The sequence below is a fragment of the Phocoena sinus genome, chromosome 4 (genome assembly GCF_008692025.1).
Source record: "Phocoena sinus isolate mPhoSin1 chromosome 4, mPhoSin1.pri, whole genome shotgun sequence".
Classification (NCBI taxonomy): domain Eukaryota; kingdom Metazoa; phylum Chordata; class Mammalia; order Artiodactyla; family Phocoenidae; genus Phocoena; species Phocoena sinus.
Window position 1 is genome coordinate 61138502 of NC_045766.1, and position 24520 is coordinate 61163021.

The 24520-nt window shown below is 45.3% G+C and overlaps 1 protein-coding gene and 1 pseudogene across 7 annotated transcripts in view; one reads left to right on the plus strand and one right to left on the minus strand.

The window, feature by feature from the left end:
* The window catches only part of ABCC5 (ATP binding cassette subfamily C member 5), an 88495-nt gene that overhangs the window by 15810 nt on the left and 48165 nt on the right, over nt 1-24520 (minus strand). For 6 of the 7 annotated variants that reach the window (XM_032629755.1, XM_032629753.1, XM_032629756.1 and 3 more), the window contains 14 exons: nt 23875-23999; nt 23683-23755; nt 21421-21624; nt 20401-20544; nt 17870-17972; nt 14434-14618; nt 13673-13819; nt 13241-13370; nt 11593-11746; nt 11373-11501; nt 8625-8811; nt 6824-6913; nt 4120-4309; nt 207-366 (listed from right to left, as the gene is read on the minus strand). In XM_032629755.1, the coding sequence (XP_032485646.1) occupies nt 207-366; nt 4120-4309; nt 6824-6913; nt 8625-8811; nt 11373-11501; nt 11593-11746; nt 13241-13370; nt 13673-13819; nt 14434-14618; nt 17870-17972; nt 20401-20544; nt 21421-21624; nt 23683-23755; nt 23875-23999 (2021 nt within the window). The remainder of the gene's footprint in view (nt 1-206; nt 367-4119; nt 4310-6823; nt 6914-8624; nt 8812-11372; nt 11502-11592; nt 11747-13240; nt 13371-13672; nt 13820-14433; nt 14619-17869; nt 17973-20400; nt 20545-21420; nt 21625-23682; nt 23756-23874; nt 24000-24520) is intronic. The other variant, XM_032629758.1, reaches the window with a different exon arrangement.
* Nucleotides 17179-17779, plus strand: LOC116752810 (annotated as a pseudogene).

Consider the following 24520-nt stretch of genomic DNA (forward strand, 5'->3'; position numbering starts at 1 on the left):
TACCGCCACACTGCATGGCCTCTGGGCCCCACTTAGCTAATGAGGTGGCTCGCACACTGGAGCTGCCCCTTCTGCAATGGGGAGCACATGGTGCCATGGGAAAGCACTAGATCAGAGGCCACTAGATCTCAGTCCCCGATGGGGGCTGTAACAGGCCCATCTGGCCTGAAATGTGGCACGAAACATGTGGGTGCTGAGCTCCTCACCTGACAGTGCCGCTGAAGAGCACCGGCTCTTGGGGAATGATGGAGAGTTTGCTCCGGAGGTCAGCAAGGCCGATATCACTGATTCTCACTCCGTCGATCTTGATACAGCCTCCAGATAACTCCACCAGACGGAAGAGGGCCATGCCCAGAGAGGACTTCCCTGATGAGTCAGAAGACGGGCAGAAAAGTCATTCAATTAGCAAATTCTGTGAAGACAAAACTGGTTTATTCTCAGGGCAACCTCATCTATTTTTCTATTTCTGTTCAATCATTATTTCAACTGATTAACTCAGGTAATGTATAAAATGATAGCCAGAAACAAAAACCAAAACCAAAACCAATGAACTTTCCTGGGACTTCCCTGGAGGTCCAGTGGTTAAGAATCCACGTTTCCACTGCAGGGGGCACGGGTTTGATCCCTGGTTAGGGAACTAAGATCCCACATGCTGCATGGTGCAGCCAAAAAAAACCCCCCCAAAATAATTAACTTTCCTGAGCTACCAAGCATATACATTTACATCACACAGCTCCAGCCTAAGAAGGAGTGGGAGGGACCGTTATACTCTCATGAGAGTAAAATGGAGAAACTCCTCCTTTTCACCTTAGGAACAGGTACACAGGGTTAATGCTTCTCAGGCAAAGTGAGAACAGACAGCAAGGAGCTAGTGGCAAGTCAGAGGACAAGCTGTTTTCTCTCTCTTCTGTCCCCTTATCTTAGCTGAGAGAGAAACAAGACAAGGCCTTGCATCACTGTGGCAGCTGGGAAATGGAAGAAGTTCCCGGCTAAACACACAAGGGAAGGTGGTTTGGGCTTGAGAAAATGAGTGGCTATAGATTCTCTACCACAATAGGAAAATGCGGTAGGAAAGCAGGTTTGGGGGATAAAATAGCGAGTTCAGTATCACGGTGATAAGCAGAACAGCTTTGCTTAATTGACTTTTTTTTGGCTACATTGGGTCTTTGTTCCTGCGTGCAGGCTTTCTCTAGTTGCGGCGAACAGGGGCTACTCTTTGTTGCGGTGCGCAGGCTTCTCATTGTGGTGGCTTCTCTTGTTGTGGAGCACGGGCTCTAGATGCAAGGGCTTCAGTAGTTGCAGCATGCGGGCTCAGTAGTTGCGGCACTTGGGCCCTAGAGTGGGTGGGCTTCAGTAGTTGTGGCGTGCAGGCTCAGTAGTTGTGGCATGCAGGTTTTAGGGCACATGGGCTTCAGTAGTTGCGGCACGTGGGCTTCAGTAGTGGCGCATGGGCTCAGTAGTTGTGGCATGCGGGCCTAGTTGCTCCACAGCATGTGGGATCTTCCTGGACCAGGGATCGAACCCGTGTCCCCCTGCATTGGCAGGTGAATTCTTAACCACTGCGCCACCAGAGAAGTCCCTTAATTGACTCTTCATTTAAAAAATGATACAAGTAATTCAAGCAGATTTAACATCAATCTCCCATAATCTCACTACTGCTTTTTTTTTTTTTTTTGGACACATTTACTTTTAGTTTTTTCCTCAGAGTTGAGATCATACCAGAGAAATAATATTGTAACTGCTTTTTCCTCTTAACATTACCTAGCAAGCACTCAATCATATTATTACCTTTTCAAGACAAAGTTTTAGTGGCTGCAACAAATTCCATCATGTGGCTGTACTCTTACTTATTTAATCAGTCCTCTAACGTTGCACATGTAGTTTATTTAAAACTTACTATACTAATGCTATGGCAACCTGGTCAGTACTCAAACTGCTCCTATCTCAGACGATTTCCTTGAAATGGATTCTCAGAACGGAAACTACTTTGTCAAAAAGATATAAATATTTTAAAAGCTCAGTGTTCTACCCCACCAAAAAAAAAAGGTTTGACATAGTCCTATCTATCTACCATTCTGCAAGTCAGAATGTAGACAGTTAGATGTAGAACCACAGGTTTTTATCTGTTAGAGCAGTTTTCCCAATTCTTGACCCTCCTCCCCTCCTCTGGCTCCATGTTCTGAAAGACCTCTCATGGCAGCCTTGTGACTGTCTATTCAGAGGTCAGTGAGGGCACAAATACCTGCCTCACCCCAGTGTTTGCAGCCACAGTCCTGCTGTTGAGATTTGACCCCCATCAAACCACCTGTGGGAACCCAGAACATCCATCTCCCTAAGGCAGGAGTTCTCAGGTCCATCTACCAGAAACGAGCTGGGAAACCTGAGTCCATGTAGCAGGACAGTTCTTGATGAGGCCTCTCTTCCTGGAACTGGCTTTTTCAGGACTGGAGGATCTGGTTAGTGGCCCCTCCCAGGTAGAAGGGAGGAGGTGGAGGCCCTCCCCAGTGCCGTAGCAGTGGTTCAAGATTTAAGCTGAGGAAGGAATGGCGCTCAAATAAACAGGTTAAGTTGTTCCACTTTAACAAAAGATCTGAGACTGGACTACCTTTGTACTGATGGAACGTGCTGGTAAAAAAGGCAATGAGGTCCTCACAGTGGTTACAACCATGGTAGAGAGCCAGGGCCTATGACATAGTCTCAGAAGAAGCTTATTAGGATTACAGTTTAGACTTTGTAAGTCGGGCTATTTATAATTATTTTATTTTTGTTTATGTCTCTTCTGTCACTACTCATGGTTTAATAAAGTCCTGGTGAAAATTTTGGTCTGTCTTACCTGTGTTAAAGGGAAATCACAGGAAGGAAGGTCAGTCAGAACTTTCAGGGGAGCAGTGCACCCCTGGGGGCCAATGTAGCAGAGGGAATTCGAGGGAGAAAGCAAAGTAAGAGCCGTGGGGACATTCACCCCCCTTGGCTGGGCATTCTCTTTCCAATGCACAAGCCTAGAGGCAGTATCTTGTTTTGACATGAAATAATTCCTTCAAAGAGGAAGCAGCTTTTCCTTTTCTCCTTAGCAGTTTCTTTAAAGTAAATTGGCTCGAAAAGAGTTTTTTTTTAATGGCAAGAAAAAAAAAAGCTAAAAGAGTTTTGATGCCAAGGAAGCATGGAACTCAGAAAGCTAATGACAAGTGACTCAGAGAGACCTCTTACACAAGGGTAAACAGGTTAGTGAAAGAAGACAAGACTCAATCTTGAAATGTTATTCAGGAAGGAAAGACGGAAAGAAACACATTATTCAAGTCTTGACTCTAGAAATCTAAGGGGCATATAGTAACACAGTTCTAAGAATAAGAGTGAAATTAAATGCCTAAAATGAAGGCCTAGTCTCTATTTGCAACTGATATCAGATCAAGAAAATAATTTCTGTCTTCAAAGGAACATAGGTTCCTTACTTAGAATGATGTTGGCTTCTGATAAATATAAGGCTATACAGGTAACACATCACAAAGACCTTAAATTTTTTGTATATTTTGACTTCACAGAAATAAGGATGTTCACTGCAGTGCTATTCATAATAGTGAAAAACTGACAACAACCTCAATGCCCTTCAATTGGAACAGGGTTAATATAAATGATGGTACATCTATAAAATAGAATTTTATATAATGCTGCATAGAAATCATGTCATAGAATATTAATTGACATGGAAAATATTTGATAATTTTAAAAGCAGGCCATGAAACAGTGTGTATAAAAGGACCTCATTTTTGTAAACACATTTGTTGATAGAAGAAGCCTAACAAGATATCCACCAAAATGTCAGCAGTAATTATCTCTGAGTAATGGAGCTATGGGCGCCTTTCCCCTTTTGTACTTTGCTATATGTTCCGAATGTTCTGCACTGAGAATGTATACTTTTATGATTAGAAAAAGCATTAAATGTTATGAAAGCAGGGTTGAAAATAAGCCTAGAAAAGTGGTTTCAGAGACCGAGACACTAACTGCTCATCTAACAGGAATCTGATATGAAGGGATGAGACTGGTATTCAATAAACAGGAAATCATGGGCCCCAGACGTGATTCTGGTAGGTTCAAATGTTTCTCCAGAGAGGACCTCCTTACCCGATCCCGTCCGTCCCACGATGCCAATCTTCTCCTTAGGTTTGATGGTGAAGGACACTTTCTTCAAGACCAGGGGGAGATTTTCTTGGTACCTCATCTCTGCATTCTCAAAGGTGACCTCTCCTTCCTGCGGCCAGTCAGAGGAGGGAGACTTGTTCTTAATTCTGGCAGGTGCTTCCAAGGAAAGAGTCTGGGGAGACAGAAGTGGCTGGTTTAGACTGACTATAGATTCTGGGGGAGCTGCAAGGCCCTGTCACAGAGAAGTAAAACGAGGACACCCAAAGCAACCACACAGAGAAAGCTGCCGCTCTGTTCCCTTGCTGTGAAAGAGACCCCTGGCAGTGAATGCTCATCACCAGTAAACTAGACAGAGACAAAGTACAGTGGTCTCTACACTTAGCACTTTACAACAGCTACTAAGCAGCAGCTCGGGAAGGGCAGTGGCTTTCAAACTGCCTTCTGTCATAAGGAATTCTTCCCCAAAACCTCCTTGGAGGGACTCCCCTGGTGGTGCAGTGGTTAAGAATCCGCCTGCCAATGCAGGGGACACGGGTTCGAGCCCTGGTCCGGGAAGATCCTACATGCCGTGGAGCAACTAAGCCGGTGCGCCACAACTACTGAGCCCGTGCACCACAACTACTGAAGCCCGACTGCCTAGAGTCCGTGCCCCGCAATAAGAGAAGCCACCGCAATGAGAAGCCCGCGCACGGCAACGAAGAGGAGCCCCCGCTCGACTCAACTAGAGAAAGCCGCACAGCAACAAAGACCCAATGCAGCAAAAAGAACCAAAAAACACTTCCTTGGAGACCAATGTGAGGCATGAAGCCTTCCATCCCTCTTCAAGCACAGCAGTTTTTATTGGAATTTTTTGAAAATATTCCCCTTGAAACAGGGTTCCATCATTTGAAAACCACTGGGCTGAACCCAAAGGAGGGAAAGTACATTTATTGAACATTAATGAGACCCTGGCATCCTGCCTTCTCAGTTAGTCCAGGAGAGACAGACTCTACTCCAAACTCCACCACTAATAGCTGCGTGGCTCAGACATATCACTTCTTTACTCTACGTCTTAGTTTCTCATCTGCAAATTGTGGGGAATAGATTAGATGATTTTGGAAATCCATTCTAGCTTTAAAATGCTGTGTTTAATACAACCATTGGATAATTTTTGTCATCAACAGTCACACTTCACGATGCTTTAAAACTCTCTGGTGACTAGTCATGGAGCTTATAGCCTCATAGGGAAGTAATGGCCAAAGACTGCAGTGTTCTGACAGGCGGGGGTGGAGACTGAAGTCTAAAACTCCGTGTTGGGACAGGCATCCAGGTTGGGGACTGGCAGTGGGGATCCAGTCCTCAGGAATATGACTGGTTTGTGCAGAGTATACTCTGTACCACGGCTGACCATCACCCTGACCTTTCCAGCAAGAGACTCACACCAATAGTGATATTAAATCAAACACTACACACCCACAAATTGTCCACAGACCAGAGCACTGGGCCAAGAGACTCATGTATAAACATGAAGAATAGCCTTTAGCAGATTTATCAGATAGCCATCCGCCATTCTTTCTGATAACAATCATTTATAAGTTTAAGAAATACCCTATGACTGATGAGGTTCATTGACAAAATAAATCAGCAGGGCATGTCTCTACTAGAAGATGCAGTTTACATAATATACTCGTTCTCAGTGAAAGGCTAGTTTTTCAAAACTATGTTTGTAAGTCAACGTTCTAGTTGGAATTTGGAATGTATTCATTATCTGTAAATAATGATATAAATGCTAATAAAGTCTCCGGGCAGTTCACAAAATAGGTAACTCCTGAGAAATAGATTAAATTGAGAATCCTAACTACTCAGGACTCTGCTTCTCTCTACAGACAACCGTTTTCGAGTTCCAACTATGACACCAGCAAGACACTGCCCCATGGCAGGGCTGCAAGGGTTACTGGGGAAAGGTGGGAAGAGCTAGATCATCTCAGTACCGACTCATCAACTGGTTTCTGAACTGTGAATGCAGTTTAGAATTAGCTACGGAGCTTTTAAAACGTCAGAAGTCTGGGTCCTATCCCAGACCTATTGCATCAGAATCTTCAGAGATGAGGCCCGTGTTAGTCTTTGCCTCAAGCTCCATATGGGATTCTGATGGCCTTCCCTGGTTAAGAACAAGTAAACTAGACTAAGACTTGAAATAATACATGGTTTTAAATAGTGTAAGGAAAATGTTACATTAGTCACCTTAACTGAATTAATGAGATTAGTAATACTTTGGGGACTGCCCTGGTGGTCCAGTGGGTAAGACTCCATGCTCCCAATGCAGGGGGCCCGGGGTTTGATCCCTGGTCAGGGAACTAGATTCCACATGCACACCGCAACTAAGAAGTCCGCATGCCACAACTAAGAAGCCTGCACACCGCAACTAAGACCCTGTGCAGCCAAAATAAATAAATAAAAGGAATGCTTTGGAAATTAGCTGGTGAACATAGGTTCTCAATCAGGCACAATTCACAAATATATTTAGAAAATCTTAAGATATTCTCTTCTCCACTCCACACATGCTGGAGAGACCGCTGCCTCTCCTGTGGGACAAGATAAGGCAGAGAAAACAAGTAACCTCCTGGGACATTTACTCGAGGCTGTAAAAGGGTAAAACTGCTCCATGAAAAGTCAGATTGTAGCAAAAGGCCTGTAGTAGCCTGACCTTGATGTAGTGGTTGATCCTCTCAACTGAGGTGAAGCGAGCTTCTGTCTCAGATGCCAGTCTGACAGTAAACTGGAACAGTCCTGTTAACTGACAATGGAAAACAAGAATCCGAGAGAGAATTTACTATTAATACACACCAGGCCAACGCCAGAAAACCTCCTTCATCTAAGGGATCACAACTCAAGTTATAAGAACTAACTGGGCACATGCAGCAGCTGGTTTTAGGGACTGAATCATTCTCTAAATATTTAAGACAATGCCTAATAGCACCCAATCAACTGCAATTCTCAGTGAATGCAGGTGGCGTTCTGGTACTGCTGGCACTAACTTCCCTGTATCTGAGGGCTTTCCGCCCATCTTTACATTTCCAGTAATTCAACTGTAGCTGAATAACTGCTGTGCTTCATACTTGTATCTACACCTGATGTAGTAGTCACAACAAAAATGGAGATTATATCAACCTGTGCACAGCAGTGAGAATGCTTCCAGCAAGGTCAAATAAGAGAAATGAGGCTGGGCCAAAACTGAACGCACAGCCCTTGTGTGCCTCAGACTGAGGACTCTGAAACACAGTATATATAACACAGATTCTCCCCCCACCTCTAATAATCAAGGAAGTCTGCATAACATGGACAAATATCTTTGGGTATCTGTGAAGATACGTATCTCTTCTTAGGTTTCTTTTGGCTACTTATTTTTATCTTTCCAATATAGAAAAATGTCAAACATATACAAGAATAGAGAGGAGAGTATAATGAACTCCCATGTATCAAACATCCAACTAAAAAAATTATCAACTTACAGCCAATATTGTTTCATATATACCACCCCATCCTTCCGTATTATCTGGAATCAAATCCCATATAGGCTATAATTTCACCCATAAATATTTCAGCTTATATCTCTCTAAAATATAAAGACTCCTTAAAAACAACCATTGTCACATCTTAAAAAGTTAGTAACAATTCTTTAACATCTTCAAATATCTAGTCAGTGCTCAAGTTCCCAATTGTTCTTTGATCTATTTGAAGACCTTCAACCATTCCTAGGAGCCAGAAGGGTTTACATATGTAACAGTATTGGGAAAATCAGGGGCCTGAAAATAAAACACACAGAAGAAATGTATTGATATATATTTCTTAGAAGACTAGGAAGAGGCCAGAGATGAAAGGGTAGTGAAGACAGAAACCTACAATTAAGAAACCATTTTCAAAATCATATTTATTTAAGAAAAAAATAGCACCTATTTCATAGACAAATGCAACAGAGTTAAATCCCTTTATTCCTATACAGTCAACCTTCAGTATCCATGAGGGATTGGTTCCAGGACTCCCGCCAATAAAAAAAAATCCACGGACGCTCAAGTCCCTTATATAAAATGGCATAGTATTTGCATATAACCTATACACATCCTCCTGTATCCTTTAAGTCATCTCTAGATTACTTATTATACCTAATACAATGTAAATACTATGTAAATAGTTATAAATACAATGTAGAAAATAGTTGGGCAAAAATAAATAGTTGCCCACCTACAGTAAATTCAGTTTTGCTTTCTGGAACTTTCCGGAAATTTCTCCCCACAAATACTTTTGATCTGCAGTTAGTTGAATCTATGGGTGTGGAACATGTGGATGTGGAGGGCTGACTGTACACCAGTCCAGAGTGTTACTGCCAAAGCAGACAGGGAAAAGCTCTAGGAGTCGGAAGTAAAACAATGGCTTAGGGTAGAGCCCCCTACCAGCTCTGTCCTAGGCCAACATACGAGCAAGAGGACGCCCCCATCCCAGAGACTAACCTGGACAGCATAGGAGATGGCAAGCCCCGCGTAGGCCGGGGGAATCTGCCCGTGCATGAGAACAATCATCAGCCCGGTGGTGGTGATCAGGGCAATGCTGATCAGGTCCAGCCGCACTGCCAGCCACCGCATCGCACACGTGAACAAGAAGAAGGGTCTCTGGTTGTTATCCAGTAGCTCCTGGTACCTGTGAGGAAGACAGAACACCTAATAGGCAAATAAAGTACCACACAACCCTGGTCATGGAGGATGCCAAAGCTCTGGTGAGTTATGGGTGGAGGGCTAATACTGAAGTACTACTGTTTGTAACCAGGAGTGTGAGATGGAAACTTAAGGAGTGTGGAGTATTCCAGGCTCCACAGACAGGAGGACACGAGGGTTTTCTAGTTTTACCCTTTCAAAGAAACGTGTTAAAGATGCTGGGGAAAGATATCTACTTCAACAGCATAGGGAAAGCAGGAGGGAAGGAGACCAAATAGAGAGGCTGCTTAAGCTTTAGAAAAATGTTTTAGGTCAGGGGTCATTTCCTCAAAGAAAGAGAGGTTACAAAGGTAAACTGCAGAAATGGCACAAGACCAGAAAAAAGGAAAACCTTGGACCGAAAGTGGAAATTGCCTGCTGACACACTTGTCTCCCAAGGCCATGGAGCAAAGAACCAGGAGCAGTGATTTCAACCAGAGCAAAAAGACCTAGACAACCTTTGTCACTGCAGGAGCAACACACCACTGTCACCAGGGGGCTCAGAGAGTAGATCACGCCCCACCTGAAAGTCTGGCACCTACACACAATTAGAACTCCAGAGTGGGAGATCTGGGTGGGCAAATGTGCTTTGCTTTAAAAAAAATCACTACCTTCCTTACAATAAGATATGTGCACTTTAGAGAAAATTAAGAAAATGCAATAAAAGAGGAAAATGTAAAATTTCAGTACTCTCACCACTCAGCTAAAACCAGAGTTAATATTCTGCTGCATTTACTCCCGGCATTTTTTTCAGTGCACTCACATTTCTGTGGGTATGTACATACACATGTACACGGTCAGCATATTTCACTTTTTTCACTTAAAGTTAGGATGCATTTTTCTGAATTGTTTAACTAAACCTTCCTATTTTAGAGTTCCTTTTTAACATTAATTTTTGGAATGAATAATATACTCTACAGGACAGAATATTCACAAGGTACAAAAGGTTTCATCCTGAAAAGTTGGTCTTTCTCCTTCCCTCCTCCAGCTACTCAGTTCCCCTTTCCAGTGGCAACTATTAGTTTCTATGTGTCCTTTCAGAGATATTCTAAATGTTACAGATACAGACACATAATTAAAAGGAGCACACAATACCCGCCCATCTGTACCTTGCTCTTTCACTAATATACCTTGGAGATCATTCTATCAGTACCTAGAGAGCAGTCTCGTTCTTTTTAGGGGCCATATCATATTCCACCACATGGGGACAACAGAGCTTATTTAACCAGTCCTCTACTGAATGACCTTTAGTCTAATTCAATCTCTTGTTAACACAAATCTCCACAATGACTATATATGTACATAAATTTCTCATACAAACAATATTCAACAGCTAAATAAAATGTCAGTCTAATGTCAATGAATGTCTTTTACTGTTCAAAAGATAAAAAAGTAAAAAGAAAAAAAATAATAATAAAAAGCAAAACTCTGAGACTTCCCTGGTGAGGTGGTTAACAATCCACCTGTCAATGCAGGGGGCACGGATTCGATCCCTGGTCTGGGAAGATCCCACATGCTGCAGAGCAACTAAGCCCATGTGCCACAACTACTGATCCTGCGCCCTAGAGCCCGCAAGCCACAACTACTGAGCCTGCATGCCACAACTACTGAAGCCCATGATCCTAGAGCCTATGCTCTGCAACAAGAGAATCCACCACAACAAGAGAATCCACCACAACAAGAGAAGCCACCGTGGACCTCCCTGGTGACGCAGTGGTTAAGAATCCACCTGCTAATGCAGGGGACATGGGTTCGAGCCCTGGTCTGGGAAGATCCCACATGCCGCAGAGCAACTAAGCCCGTGCGCCACAATTGCTGAGCCTGCGCTCTAGAGCCTGTGAGCCACAACTACTGAAGCCTGTGAGCCACAACTACTGAAGCCCGCGTGCCTAGAGCCCATGCTCTGCAATAAGAGAAGCCACCACAATGAGAAGTCTGTGCACTGCAACAAAGAGCAGCCCCCATTCACTGCAACTAGAGAAAGCCTGCACACAGCAACAAAGACCCAGCACAGCCAAAAATAAAATAAATAAAATAAATAAATTTATAAAATAAAAATTAAAAAAATAAAAGTAACCATTCCAAAAACAGCAGAACAAAACAAAACAAAAAAACAAGAGAAGCCACTGCTATGAGAAGCACATGCACCGCAACAAAGAGTAACCCCCGCTCTCCACAGCTAGAGAAAGCCCACGCGCAGCAGAGAAACAATGCAGCCAAAAATAAATAAATAAAATAAATTAATTAAAAAAAAAAACAAAACTCCATCAAATATAGCCATTCAGAACTGAAAGCTAACAGACTCCGAATCTGTGTTTTTGTCTTCCCATTTGCTCAGAAGGGAGTTCCACCAAGCAAGTGAATCTTAACCAGAGATCATTAAATTACTAATACTCTTAGTAATGAGCTTTATAATCCGGAATTCTGACCTTGAAAGGCTTCTTAAACTCTCATTAAATGCTGAGATGCTGGCTCCCCATTGAGCCCTCGGGCCCCCATTGAACTAACCTGTGCAGAAATTCCTGCCCTTTTTTGTAGGCATGGATGGTGGCAAGGCCCTGTATGCTGGATGTGATGTGGGAGAGGAAAGGTGACTGCGTGATATTGTCCAGACGCTTCAGCTCTCGGATCAGAACCCTGGAGAGAGAATGTGTTCTGTGTCAGAGGGGTAGACTAGCAACTCTGGCTTCATCCTTTGCCCTGGAAGACATGAAGACTTCCTGTTTACCTGGAGACAATGTGCAGAATTGAAAAGAGGATGATGAGGGGCCCCACTGCCACAAGGAACCACGGGAAAACTCCCGCGATCATTCCAACACAGAAGAACACAAGGATGACGTTCTGGATGAACATCTCAGCCTGGAACGGCAGGCGCACATCGACTGGGGAAACCGTAAAGGAACACGTGTCAGATGCTGGGATCCACAAACCGGGAAAATGGAATTTTAAATTTCCCCCAATTTTTAAAAAACAAAAAGAGGCTCCCTAAAATCCCTATCTGAAAGTTATGATTTTTGCCTTTTAAACAGTCCAATCAAAGAAAAACCTGGAAACCTGGTTGCTCTAATTTTTCTTATCCCAAGAGCATTTAAGTGACCTTTCTCCCCTGTGCCTTCTTTTTGGTTCACTATGCTGCCCAACCCCTTTAAACATTTCTTCCACTTTGCAAAGTAATATATGCTTGTTGTAAAATATTTGGAAAATAAATATGCAAAAAACTTAAATAAACATAGTCTTTATTCTTACCAATATCAATGAACTGCAGCTAACATTTAAGAAATTTTTCATCATGGAAAATTTTAAACATACACAAAAGTTGAAAGAGTATAGAACCTCCAACAGTTATCAACATTTTCTTCACCGTTTTTTGAACATCTCCTCCCCCCGCCTATTTTCATGCAAATCTGAGACATGTTGATACCACTGATTTTTTTTTTCAATCTTTTTTCCATTTGTCTGTGTGTATGTGAGTTTAACAGAAATGGGATCATGTCATGCACATGTGTAGCACTGTTCTGTGTATCAGTGATGGTTTTGATCCCTTGTTACCTCTGGCCATGGCTTTACACTGGCCTATCAACATCTGAAACAAACTCCTTCTATGGAGGCAACACAGTACAGTAGTTAAAAACATTAGCTCTGGGGTCAAAAAGATCTGGGCTCAATTCCCAGCTTGTTATTTAATAGCTGTGTGATCTTCAGCAAGTTATTTAACCTTTCTAGGCATCAGCTTTTCCGTGTATTCAGTGGATGAAACGATATCCACACCTCATAGGGCTGCTGTGAGGATTAGGATAACGCATGTAGAATATTCAGTACACAGTAAGCCCTCAATAAATGTCAGGCAGCATCCCTATCATTGTGGGCTACGGGAGTATAGTTGACCCTTGAACAACGTAGGGGTTAGGGACGCAGACCCTCTGTACAGTCAAAGGTCCACATATAACTTACAGTCAGCCCTCCATCTATGTGGCTCCTCATCCATATTTCCATATCTGCGGATTCAGCCAACCTGTCGTTGAAGGGTCAACTGTATTTAAGTTCTGGTGCTGGCACAGTCCATGAAGCATCCAGCATCCAGCAAACCTGTCAGAGGTTACAGGTGTCCAGGAACCTAGGCACTACCCGCAAGTAAATATGTGTTTTGGACTCTGAGATGCCCCTGTCCAAAGACTCTGTGCTAACTCGGTGCTCTGAACTGGTTTTCAGTTTAAATAAGATCAAATAAGAACTCAGACAAAAGGTGAAAAAGCAGATAGGTCCTTAGCCTAAAGAGTTTGCAATGTGGAGAAAATGCCAAAACTAAAATGTTCCTGACGCAAACATCGACAGCCACTGTGCTCCAGAGCACAACAGAGAGAAGCAGTGAGAAATACCTTCATCCATGTCTTTGGAAAACCTGTTGAGAATCCTCCCAGTGGGGGTAGTGTCAAAAAACTTCATAGGGCTTCGAAGGATCCTTCGGAAAAGCTCGTCGTGGAGCCGGGAGGAGGCTCGCAATGTGCCCTGAGGGGCAGAGCACAGCGTGATCAGAGATCCGGGACTCAGGCAGGCTCAGCTCCCACTCCACGGGGTCGCAACTCCACAGGACATCGACGCCCAAAGCCGGGAGAAGGGCGAATGGTCGTGGAGGAGGGAGGTGGCTAATAGGAAAACGCTGAGGCTGATGGGATACAGGTCACTTCGGAGAGGGCCATCCTGCTTTAAAGGAGCTCCCTGACTCAGAGTAAACCTGAGGGATGCCAGGCGGAATCCTAACCACACAGCCTCTGGGGAGAGGAGGAGCAGAGGCCCCCACCGGCGCATACCTTGACAAAGACCACTCCGCGAATGGCTTTCAGGATCAGCATGACTGCCATGGAGAGGGCGTAGATGCTGGCATAGTACTGCATGAGAGGATTGTCCTTCATGCTGCTGCTCACAGACGTCCTGTTTTCCTGAGTCACTGTGGTGTTCTGTTTGGAGGCAAGGGTCTGTGAGGCAAGACTCCCAGGGACTGCCAAGAACCCCGCATCAGGGCCATTCTTGGCTCAAGGGAGGGTACAGGATAAAAACTCTGGGAGCTGGTTGAGGCAGACACAAGGCAGACTTTGCCCTGCTCCCCCTCTCTCTTCTTTCTTTTTTTTTTTTTTTTTGCGGTACGCGGGCCACTCACTGTCGTGGCCTCTCCCATTGCAGAGCACGGGCTCTGGACGCGCAGGCTCAGCGGCCATGGCTCACGGGCCCAGCCGCTCCACGGCATGTGGGATCTTCCCGGACCGGGGCACGAACCTGTGTCCCCTGCATTGGCAGGCGGACTCTCAACCACTGCACCACCAGGGAAGCCCCCTCTCTCTTTTCTAAGGACGACAGCAGGCAGCCTACAGTTTGCTACTGATAAGCTCTATTGCTCCGTGAGTTGGTCAGGGAGCAATTATCTGCTGAGGGACTCATCTCTTATCCTGGGTAATCCTTGTTCATTGCTTCTTTTAACTGAAAACTAGAACAGTTTCCCTAAGGAGAGACAGGGACTATGGAGAGATGGCCACTTTATGAGACACATAATTTTCCCATTAATGAGGAACCTTACCCCACTTCCTTGCTTGATCCAGTAACTCAACCACCAGTTGCTGAAGGCGGTACTGCCCACGTTCAGCATGAAAAGGGACAGAATGACCAGGAATGCCAAGGGGCCCCCAGCAGCCTGGATGTAGACACCATATACTGACCAGGGCACGGAACCCTGCCCCTTCTCCTCCATTTGCACAAGCTGCCCTAGGTAAGGAAAAGAGAAACGCGAACTCAGAAAGGAAAGGCTGCTTTCCAAAACTAAGTCACCTGTAGAACAGCAGAATCAAAGGGAGCCTACAGTTTCACAGAGCTCTAGATGAGAATTATTTCCCCTTCATCAGGAGCATTCATTTATCCATGTAACATTTACTAAGCACCAACTATGAACCAGGCCCAGGATGAGGTCCTGAAGCAGTAACGAAGATTAAGACCAGGTCCCTGCCCTGGAGATCTGGTTCAGATCATCCTTCCACAGTCTAGTAGGACAAACAGGTAAATAAATACATAATTATAATAAAATGTGCGAACTCCAACGCTAGAGCTATTTGCAGGGCAGCATGGGAACATCCAGGAAATGCACATAACCTACTTGCGGGAGCTGTGAGGGGCTTAGCAGGGCGTTTTCCCGGAAGACTTTCTATGCAGTCCATATTGCGTTATTTATTTATTTTTTTGGCCGTGCCACGTGGCTTGTGCGATCTTAGTTCCCTGACCAAGAATTGAACCCAGGGCCTCAGCAGTGGACGCGTCAGGGAATTCCCCATACCATGTCTTGAAAGGTAAGCCAGAGTCGGCCAGATGGGGAAATGATGGGCACAGGTGTGGGGAAACAGCAAATCGGTATACACAGATATCCAATTCAGCGTGGCTGGAACAATCTGTGTGCCTAAGGAGTGGCAGGAGATAAGGCTGATTAAGGAGGCTCTGGTCAGGGGATAAAGGCATTTGAACTTTATCCTTCAGACAAGAACTTCTCAAGAGAATGGGCTACAGGGGTGTAGAGATTTGACTCCTCGGCCCTGCTGTGCACTAGATGGGCCTGGGATGGCCAGACCAGCCACCTCAGGCAGCCTCTACCATGCATCCCAGGGGCTCAAAGAAATAGTGGCATTTTTCTGTGTGTGCCAAATCAAGAAAAAGATTAGAAAATGCAGCTTTGACATTGGGAGGCCACTGAAAGGCCTCAGGCAGGAAAGTGAGTTGGCTGGTTTTTAACTAGATCTCTCTGCTGTTCATGTGGAGGACTGATTTAAAAGGAGGCAGCTGTAACAGTCTGGGTAGATGATAAAGGCCAGAACCAGGGCCATGGCAATGGGGACGGAGTTTCAGGAGGTAAATTCAGTAGGACGGCGTGACTGACTGTGGGAGGAGAGAAAAGATTCCAGTATATTTCCTAGGGGCTCCGTGGGCTGGTCAGGTGATTGATGCTGACAGGAGAATACAGAGAAACATCCCCACAGGAAGCAGCCTCTCCCCTTTATCATATATGATGTGTAATTACCTTGGAACAAGCAACACATGCCTTGAGCACTTTGCGATGTGAGTCTCCAGGTTAGTGGCTATGTAAATAAGGACAAATGTCCCCTAAAGACATTCTATTTTTTTTTATACTGTCTATGGCAGGAACTGACAGATGTCTCAGGCTTCTGTGCTGTGTTTGCTTTGTGTGTGTGAGAGTAAGGCATCTCAATTCACACCGGAATTCAAAAGCTCATATGTGGCTAATTGAAAGAAAGACAAGAGGCAGGGGGAGTGGTAAATCAGGATGGTCACCTCCTAACGCCAAATGCTTTACGAACAAGGAAATGAAAAAAGCAGTGGCAAACCCAGGAAAGGTCCTGGATTCAACACGTCAGGTGAGGAGGTGACACAACAGAAAGAACTTTAAAACAGGACTGCATTTTTATTTATTATTCTTCTTATGCTTTGCAAACTGACATGCAGCTTCAAGTTCACAAAAGTGAAAATGCCTAAGGTATTGCATATAGCTTTTCTAACTCCCAAGATTTGTTTCAGTTGATAAGATAAAGGGTTTAAAAAACAGGACCAAGGACTCTGGATAGGAAAATCAAGTAGGAAAAACCTTGGCGGTAACTCTTCACCACAGCCCTGCTGCAGTCTGCTTGGGACAAGCATAGGAGTGTATCATTGTAACAGGGGAGGTTCTGAGAATGTAGGCATTCTTAAAGCTGGCATGCCTCTGCATTGGTTGGCATGACTTTTAAAGAACAGAGATGAACCCACGATTCAATTTTTGCTTAGTCAAGATGACTCAGCTATGACTACCTACACCTCACCCCACCCTGCATAGGAAAAGAGGGCATAGGATTAAAGGACATTCTTGTTGCCTTGCTCGGCTTAAGAAAACGCAAAGCGCCTCATGGTCTCCCAACAATCATACAAAAATCTGGTATTCTAGAAATATAAGGCCAGGCGCTCTACAACACACAATGCTATTAAACAGCATGAATTACCACATGGCGTAATTTCTGATAAACTATTTTTTTTTTTTTTTTTTTTTTGGCGGTACGCGGTCCTCTCACTGTTGTGTCCTCTCCCGTTGTGGAGCACAGGCTCCGGACGCGCAGGCTCAGCAGCCATGGCTCACGGGCCTAGCTGCTCCGCAGCATGTGGGATCTTCCCGCACCGGTGCACGAACCTGCGTCCCCTGCATCGGCAGGCATACTCTCAACCACTGCGCCACCAGGGAAGCCCCTGGTAAACTTTAATGACACACTTTCCACCATCTTTCTGTGTTGCCAAAATGGTGCTCATGAACGTCCTGGCTGGCTGATACTCTCAAGAGCATCATCAATGTGAAAAAGAGAGGCAAACATCAGGTTCTTATCAGGCCACGCTCCAAAGTCATCATCTGGTTTCTAACTGTGATGGTGAAACATGGTTATATTGGCAAATTTAACTGATGATCACAGGGCTGGGAAAATTGCTGTGAACTTAAACAAGTGTGGAGAGATCAGCCCTAGATTTGTTTTGTTTTGTGTTTTGTTTTTGCTGTACGTGGGCCTCTCACTGTTGCGGCCTCTCCCGCTGCAGAGCACAGGCTCCGGATGCGCAGGCTCAGCGGCCATGGCTCACGGGCCTAGCCGCTCTGCAGCATGTGGGATCTTCCCGGACCGGGGCACGAACCCGTGTCCCCTGCATCGGCAGGCGGACTCTCAACCACTGCGCCACCAGGGAAGCCCCAACCCTAGATTTGATGGGCAACACAAGATGTAGAAAAATGGCAGGTCCCATCCTGTCAGTTTGGTTTCATTGTACTGACAACCTCATCTAGCATCATGGACCATGAAAAAGCAAGTGTGTGAAAACACACTGGAGGGAAAACCATGGGATCCTTTTTCTAGGGATGTAATAAATATGTGCAAATAAAATGCTTCAGTGGAAAATAAAAACCAAAAAAAACTTTAATGACAAATCTCAAAAAAGTTCATTACCTTCCTCTGGCTTCACTGCTTTCTCCTTCTTTACTGACCCTGTTTTAGGACACTTGTCTTGTGTTTTCTTCTGTGAACCACTGGTTTCCTTTTTAGAATTAATCTTAAAAAAAAAAAAAAGTGTCTCCGTCATCATGATATGGCCATTCAGACAAATGTCCAAAGGACACGTTAGCGAATCATCCATCGAGCTGCTGCTCTTATTTAAAAGAGACACATCCAGCTTCTTAAAAGTTAACTTTTGTAACTTCCCCAACTCCTTAAATCTTTGAGCTGGGTTCCTACCATTCCACTGACACTGGTCTCCCCAAAGTAACTAAAGACCTAAACTCCAAACACAGTAGCCTTTATGCTGTTCTCATCCATTCCAACTTGTCCAGAGTATTTGAGCTGGGGTCACTTCCATCCTTTCCATCTCTGATCCCCACATCACTAAATCAAATCATAGATCTACCATGGGATGAACTTCCGCTTCTCAGCCTGCTTTTGCAGCACCTCCACATTCTGGACCTAGCCTATCCATGCCTCACATCACATTGCCATTTCCCACTTCTAGACTTTTATCCACCTGGTTCTTCACTTGGGATGCTCCTCTCCTCTCCCAACGCAATCACAATTGTCCCCATTCAGATGGATTCAAATCTTAATTCTCCCTGAGGCAACGTAACACTCCTCTAGAATAGAGTTCACCCTCCCCTGTTCTCCCAGGCACCTGTTAGTACTTTCACAGCATGTTGCTACATATGTGACCTGGTGTTGTTACATATGTACATATGTTGTTACATATGTACGAGCATAAGAGTATTGGTCTTCCCTAGAAGACGGCAAGTCCCACAAGGACAGAGGTGACATCTCACTCATGGTTATAACCTACACTGGGCCCAGCACCCAGAACTGCCCATAATGGGGCATCCTGGGACTTACGAAACATTCATCAAATTGAACCTGAGATAATAGAAACTACTTAATGTTCTCCTTTCCAAGTTCCTCCTATATCTTTATACAGGAAATTCTCTATACATAGTTTATTACATTTAATTCTATGTCACTGTCAGCCTCATGACCCCAGTTTGCTCTCCAACTAGATTTTTTAAATTGACAGTGAAAAAAACATCAGAAAATAATATAAAATTTAGAGCCACATCTGGAACATAAGATAGGACTCTAAATTTTATATTTACCACAGTGCATAAATAAATGCACTCTCTAAAGAGAAAATTACCATTTGTTGACCACTGACTGGGATAAGAACATTACATATTATTTCAAATGCACCAACTCAAAGAGGCAGGTGCCACCCCCATTTTTAAGATGAGGAAACTGAGGCTCAGGAAGGTGAAGTGATATACTGAAAGCACGCTCCTTCACTCAACATGCTCCCTCCCGATATTCCTTTGCTCCTTGGACATTTCATGTTTTAGCTTCTCTCCCTTTCATTTTCCCCTCCATGTGTACAGTGAGGAGGAAATGATCTGAAGAGCCCAAAGCACCGTGAGAGTCACAGGGAGAGATCATAAAATCCAAATCTGGATCAGGTGTCTCTAGAGCAATTACTGATGACACTTGCAATGTCAGAGTTATATCAAAAGGCCTAAAACACATCATGAACAATGAGTTGTACTGAACCTGAAATCAAACAGGATGATACCCAAACACTGAAATAAGAGTCCCAGAAAAGGTCCCAATAACTTTTTGCTTTCATCCTACTCAACATCAAAATGACCTAGTAGCTAAGAAGCGGCTTTTAGCCCAGCCTGAGTGAACTCCTAGGACCCAAGGCGACCAGAGGATATAAAGGTCAAGACGAGAGCCAGCTCCACGTACGCCCTTGTCTTTGCCTAACTCAGAGCCCAGAACGGGCGGCCAGCTTTCCGTGTTGCTGCAGGAGGCCCGGCAGTGCAGCACTTTGGAGTCGAACTGACCTTTCCAGCAGGCTGTTGAACCCTTCTGAGCCCCCGTTTCCTCAGCTGTACAAGTGGAGGATAATCGTATCTGGCCGCAGAGCTCTGTTAAAATGGCTGAACAGGATGACAGCTATAAAGTGCCTAATCCAGGAATTGGGACACAGCTGGTACTAGTTAATGAGTGCCAAGTCGGCAGCCAAGACACCATAGATAATTTTCAAATGTATGCAGTACTTAATGTCTCTTCTCTGCCACCTTATTCATTTGATTATTAAGAAAGGAGCTTCCTAATGTTTCAGTCAGGATTTGATGGAGTTTAGGAAGCTAAGTTATGACTGAACAGCAGCACACACTGAGCCCACGTCCTTCTCCTTGTCATTGCCTTGCTGATAAACTCTCAGTGACAGAAGATCTCGGTTCTCTAACCCCACAACCCTGCCCTCGCAGAATAGAACCAGTATGCGGACTAAAGCACAGCAGTCTGGTCACCAGAGAACAGGGCCCCTGCCAACAAGACACGGACAATGAGTTCAGCTGAGATTTCTCCATCACTCACTACGGTCCTATCTCTCTTGCTGGAAAGACACACACACACACACACACACACACACACCCCACGAATCTTACCTCAACTGGGGGTGTCTCTCCCAGCAGCAGGTTATTAAAAATGGTAGCATAATCACCATTTAGATTCATCAGTTCCTCGTGGGTGCCTCTTTCTGTAATACAGCCCTCTTTCATGAAGATCACTTCATCACAGTCAGCCAGGTACTGGAGACAAAGACAGGGACAACATGGTGTGGCTGATACTTGTGTGAATACTTCCAAACGCCTAGACCTTAGTTCAGCGGTTCTCATCTGGAGGTGAACAAGCCCCCCAGAGGATACTTAGCAGTATCTGGAGACATTTTTGGTTGTTACAGTTGGGGGGGAGGGGGTACTACGGCCATCTGGTGGATAGAGGCCAGGGATGCACAGGACAAGCCCCCCACAAGAGGGAGCTTTCTGGCCCCCAAACCCCACTGTGCTGAGACTGAGAACCCCTGCTTTAGTTTGTCCTGCCTCGTGATGTAGTTCAAAAACCAGTTCCTCTAATTTTTGACATAAATCTGCTGATGAAGCCACACAAAGGCCCACATTAAACCTCACATCCCTTCCCTGCGCTCAGAAGTACACATAATTACAGTCTTTCTGCGGCAGAATGGGGGCTTAGCCCCCCAGACTTGACAACATATGCAAAGCAGATGGTAACATCCTTGAGCTGCTCTCTGAAGTGGCTGCTGGTCATGGAACGACAGAGGGAGAACTTGTTTTCCCTAAACAATTCCCACTCGTGCATAGATGTTAACACAACCCTTTCCAAACTGTCTCATACCCAAACTCCATTTTCAGTCTACTCCTCTCAGCCCTTTTACTTACTGATTTACATGCAGAAGCTAACATGCTCCAAGGATCTCTGATTCAGATGGCCATCTGATATAACAACCTTTATTAGTACAATGGAACAGGGGGCTATTTGCTGAGGAAGTGAACACTCATGATTCCAGGGACCTCTAGGAGCCCCACAAAGGTACCAGGATCAAGCCCACCTCCCTGTTTCTGATTTCTCAAGCCAAGGTGGGGAGCCTGGGGAAGGAAGCACCATACCTGTAACTGGTGGGTAATGAACAGAACCGTCTTCGACTTGAGGTGCTTCTGGATAGCACTGTTGAAGATGTGGTTGCCCACGTGGGCATCTAAGGCACTGAGGGGGTCATCCAGGATGTAGATGTCTCGGTCACTATACAAGGCCCGGGCGAGGCTGATCCTCTGGCGCTGCCCACCACTTAGGTTGGCTCCGCGCTCGCCAATCTACAGGAGCCCAGAAAGCACGGGAAGCCTCCAGCTCAAGTCCAGAACAATGCTCAGTGATCACCCCAGTCACCTCACATCTCCCCCACCCAAACCAGCTTCTTCTCTTCACTTCCCCACCTGGATAAAGTGCTGCCATGTCCTCCAGGGCCCACACAGAACTGGGGGGGCATCAGCCCGGATGCCTCCTCCCTTCCCACCACCATCTGGTTCCTAACCAATCCTGTATCTGAGCCTCGCCACGCCCTCTTGATGTCCCGCTACAATCCATTCTCCATGGGCAGAAAGACCTTTCCAAAACACAAAGCTGACCATGTCCCACCCTTGCTTAGTCCTAAAGAACATAATCTAAGTCCCCAAATATGGCAGACAAGGCAGGCCCTTTACCACCTGGTTTCCCGGCAACTCTCAGCCTCCAGTGTCAATCCCCCTTCCATACCCTGGGATTTGAGCATTTTCAATTGTGTGTCTATTATGAACACACACTACCACTGTCATGCCTTCTCCTGTACTGTGTCTGCTCAGTTCTGGCATCCTCTCCTCTGTGAAGTCTCCCCTCCCCGTCTCCACTAACACCCAAAAGAAAGGGGACTCTTTCATCAGCCTATTTTGTGCCTATTTGTCGGGATGTCTCTCTCGATTGTAAGCTTTTTGAGGACACAGACTATTGTCCTTTTCTTTTATATTCCCAGTGCCCCCAGCAGCTTCTGCACATGCAGCCGGCATATAACAAGCACTTAATAAATATTACTAAATAAACGAATGAAAAAAAATCAATTGTCAAAAGGCAACTGGCTCTGTATTTTTTAAAAAATCTTATCCTTAAAAAAAATTCAATTAATTCAGAGGTTTTCAAATAAGAACATGTATGAGAATTACCTGCAGGGCTTGTTAAAACATATTGTGGAGCCCCACCCTTAGAGTCTTGGATTCAGTAGGTCTCGGGTGTGGCTGAGAATCTGCAGTGATGCTACTGATTTGCTGCTAATCAGGGGACCAGGATCTGAGAACCAGTCAACTAATCAAACCATTCAAATCTGGTGTGAGGGCTTAAACTGAAGTCAGCTGAATAAAAGAGTCAGCCCCAGAGACCTCCAGGACAGGTCATGGGAGGTGAGTGTCAACACTGAAGGCACTAGCCAGTTCCAAAGACAAGCCTCTGGGAACTGTTCCAGGGCAGAGAAGCAAAGAAAGGCGGGTTTGTGCTAAGGACTCTTTCTTTCTAGAGGGAGAGGCCTCTCTAGAAACCATGTGTGAGTAAGGAAGTTGGCAGAATGAAGTTCAGGGGAAGAAGCTCAACAAGCACATGCTTGACTTTGGTTTTAAAAATGAATAGGGTAGGGGCTTCCCTGGTGGCGCAGTGGCTGAGAGTCTGCCTGCCGATGCAGGGGACACGGGTTCGTGCCCCGGTCTGGAAAGATCCCACATGCTGTGGAGCGGCTGGGCCAGTGAGCCATGGCCACTGAGCCTGTGCGTCCGGAGCCTGTGCTCCACAATGGGAGAGGCCACGACAGTGAAAGGCCCGCATAACGCAAAAAAAAAAAAAAATGAATAGGGTAGAAAACATGGAATTCTGAACCAACAATGGGATTTTGTTTAAAATCCACATGACATGAAATATTTATATGCTTAAAACAGGTAGTGTTGGGGCTTCCCTGGTGGCGCAGTGGTTGAGGGTCTGCCTGCTGATGCAGGGGACACGGGTTCGTGCCCCGGTCTGGGAAGATCCCACATGTCGCAGAGCAGCTGGGCCCATGAGCCATGGCCGCTGAGCCTGCGCGTCCGGAGCCTGTGCTCCGCAACGGGAGAGGCCACAACAGTGAGAGGCCCGCGTACAGCAAAAACAAACAAAAAACCAGGTAGTGTTGATATTCCTGCCCTAAGGACCAAATGCTTTCCTAACATAAAGTCCCAGAGAAAGTAAAACTCCCGTGTAGGTTCTTCTCCCATGCATTTAAGATGTACTCCTAGGAGGTGGCTCTGGCATAGCCCTGCCACCTATCTTCCAGAATCCTCTCTGCTAAACACCCTGGCCCACCAGGGACAGAAGACTTGTACCTCTGTCAGGTCACTGTTGGGAAGGATAGCCAGGTCAGGCCTCAGGCAGCAGCTGTTCAGCACAGAGTTGTATCTGAAGGACACAAAGAGACCCAGCATCAGCGACACGGTTGGGGTAGAGCCTGCTGACTCGGGCTGCCTGTGTCTCACACAGCCAAGATGAAAGCATGACAGAAACCAAACATTCCTTGCCTTTCTTCATCAAATTCCTTCCCAAAGAGGATGTTGTCTCTCAGAGTGGCATTGAGGATCCAGGCCTGCTGCGCCACATAAGCGAAGGTTCCATTGACTGCAATGCTGCCCTCTAGAAGTGACATCTAGGGAAAGAGACACCATCTAATGGCATCACAACGCAAAACCATCACCCTAAGCCAGCAGAACCCCCGACATTCCACAGCGGAGTTGAAAATCTTGGCAATTTCCTTGGATACTTTTTGAACCCAAATCTGGACCTCACCTTTGTTCCACAGAGAGCAAAGCTACAGCAGTAGCTACAGCAGTCAAGAAAATCAAAGTTCTCCTTGCTTACGTGTGATGGGAGCCCAGCAAAACCCATGACTTGAATGAACAAATACTTCATTCAGCAACCCATAAGCTACTTTATTATCCTCCTTTTTTCCTAACTGCAAACTGTTCTAATTGAAGGAAGCACAAGCAGAAGGCCCCTGCAGAATTCCCCTGGGGAGTATGCTGTAAAGGTTTAGAGCTAGTCCCTGCCTCAAGATGAGTGCAGGTCAACTCATCCACAGAATTAATACAGGCTGTTGGCTACATCAGCTGCTTCTGTAAAATGAAGACCAGAGGGGAAAAAAATTCCAGTTAGACATCAACTAGTATT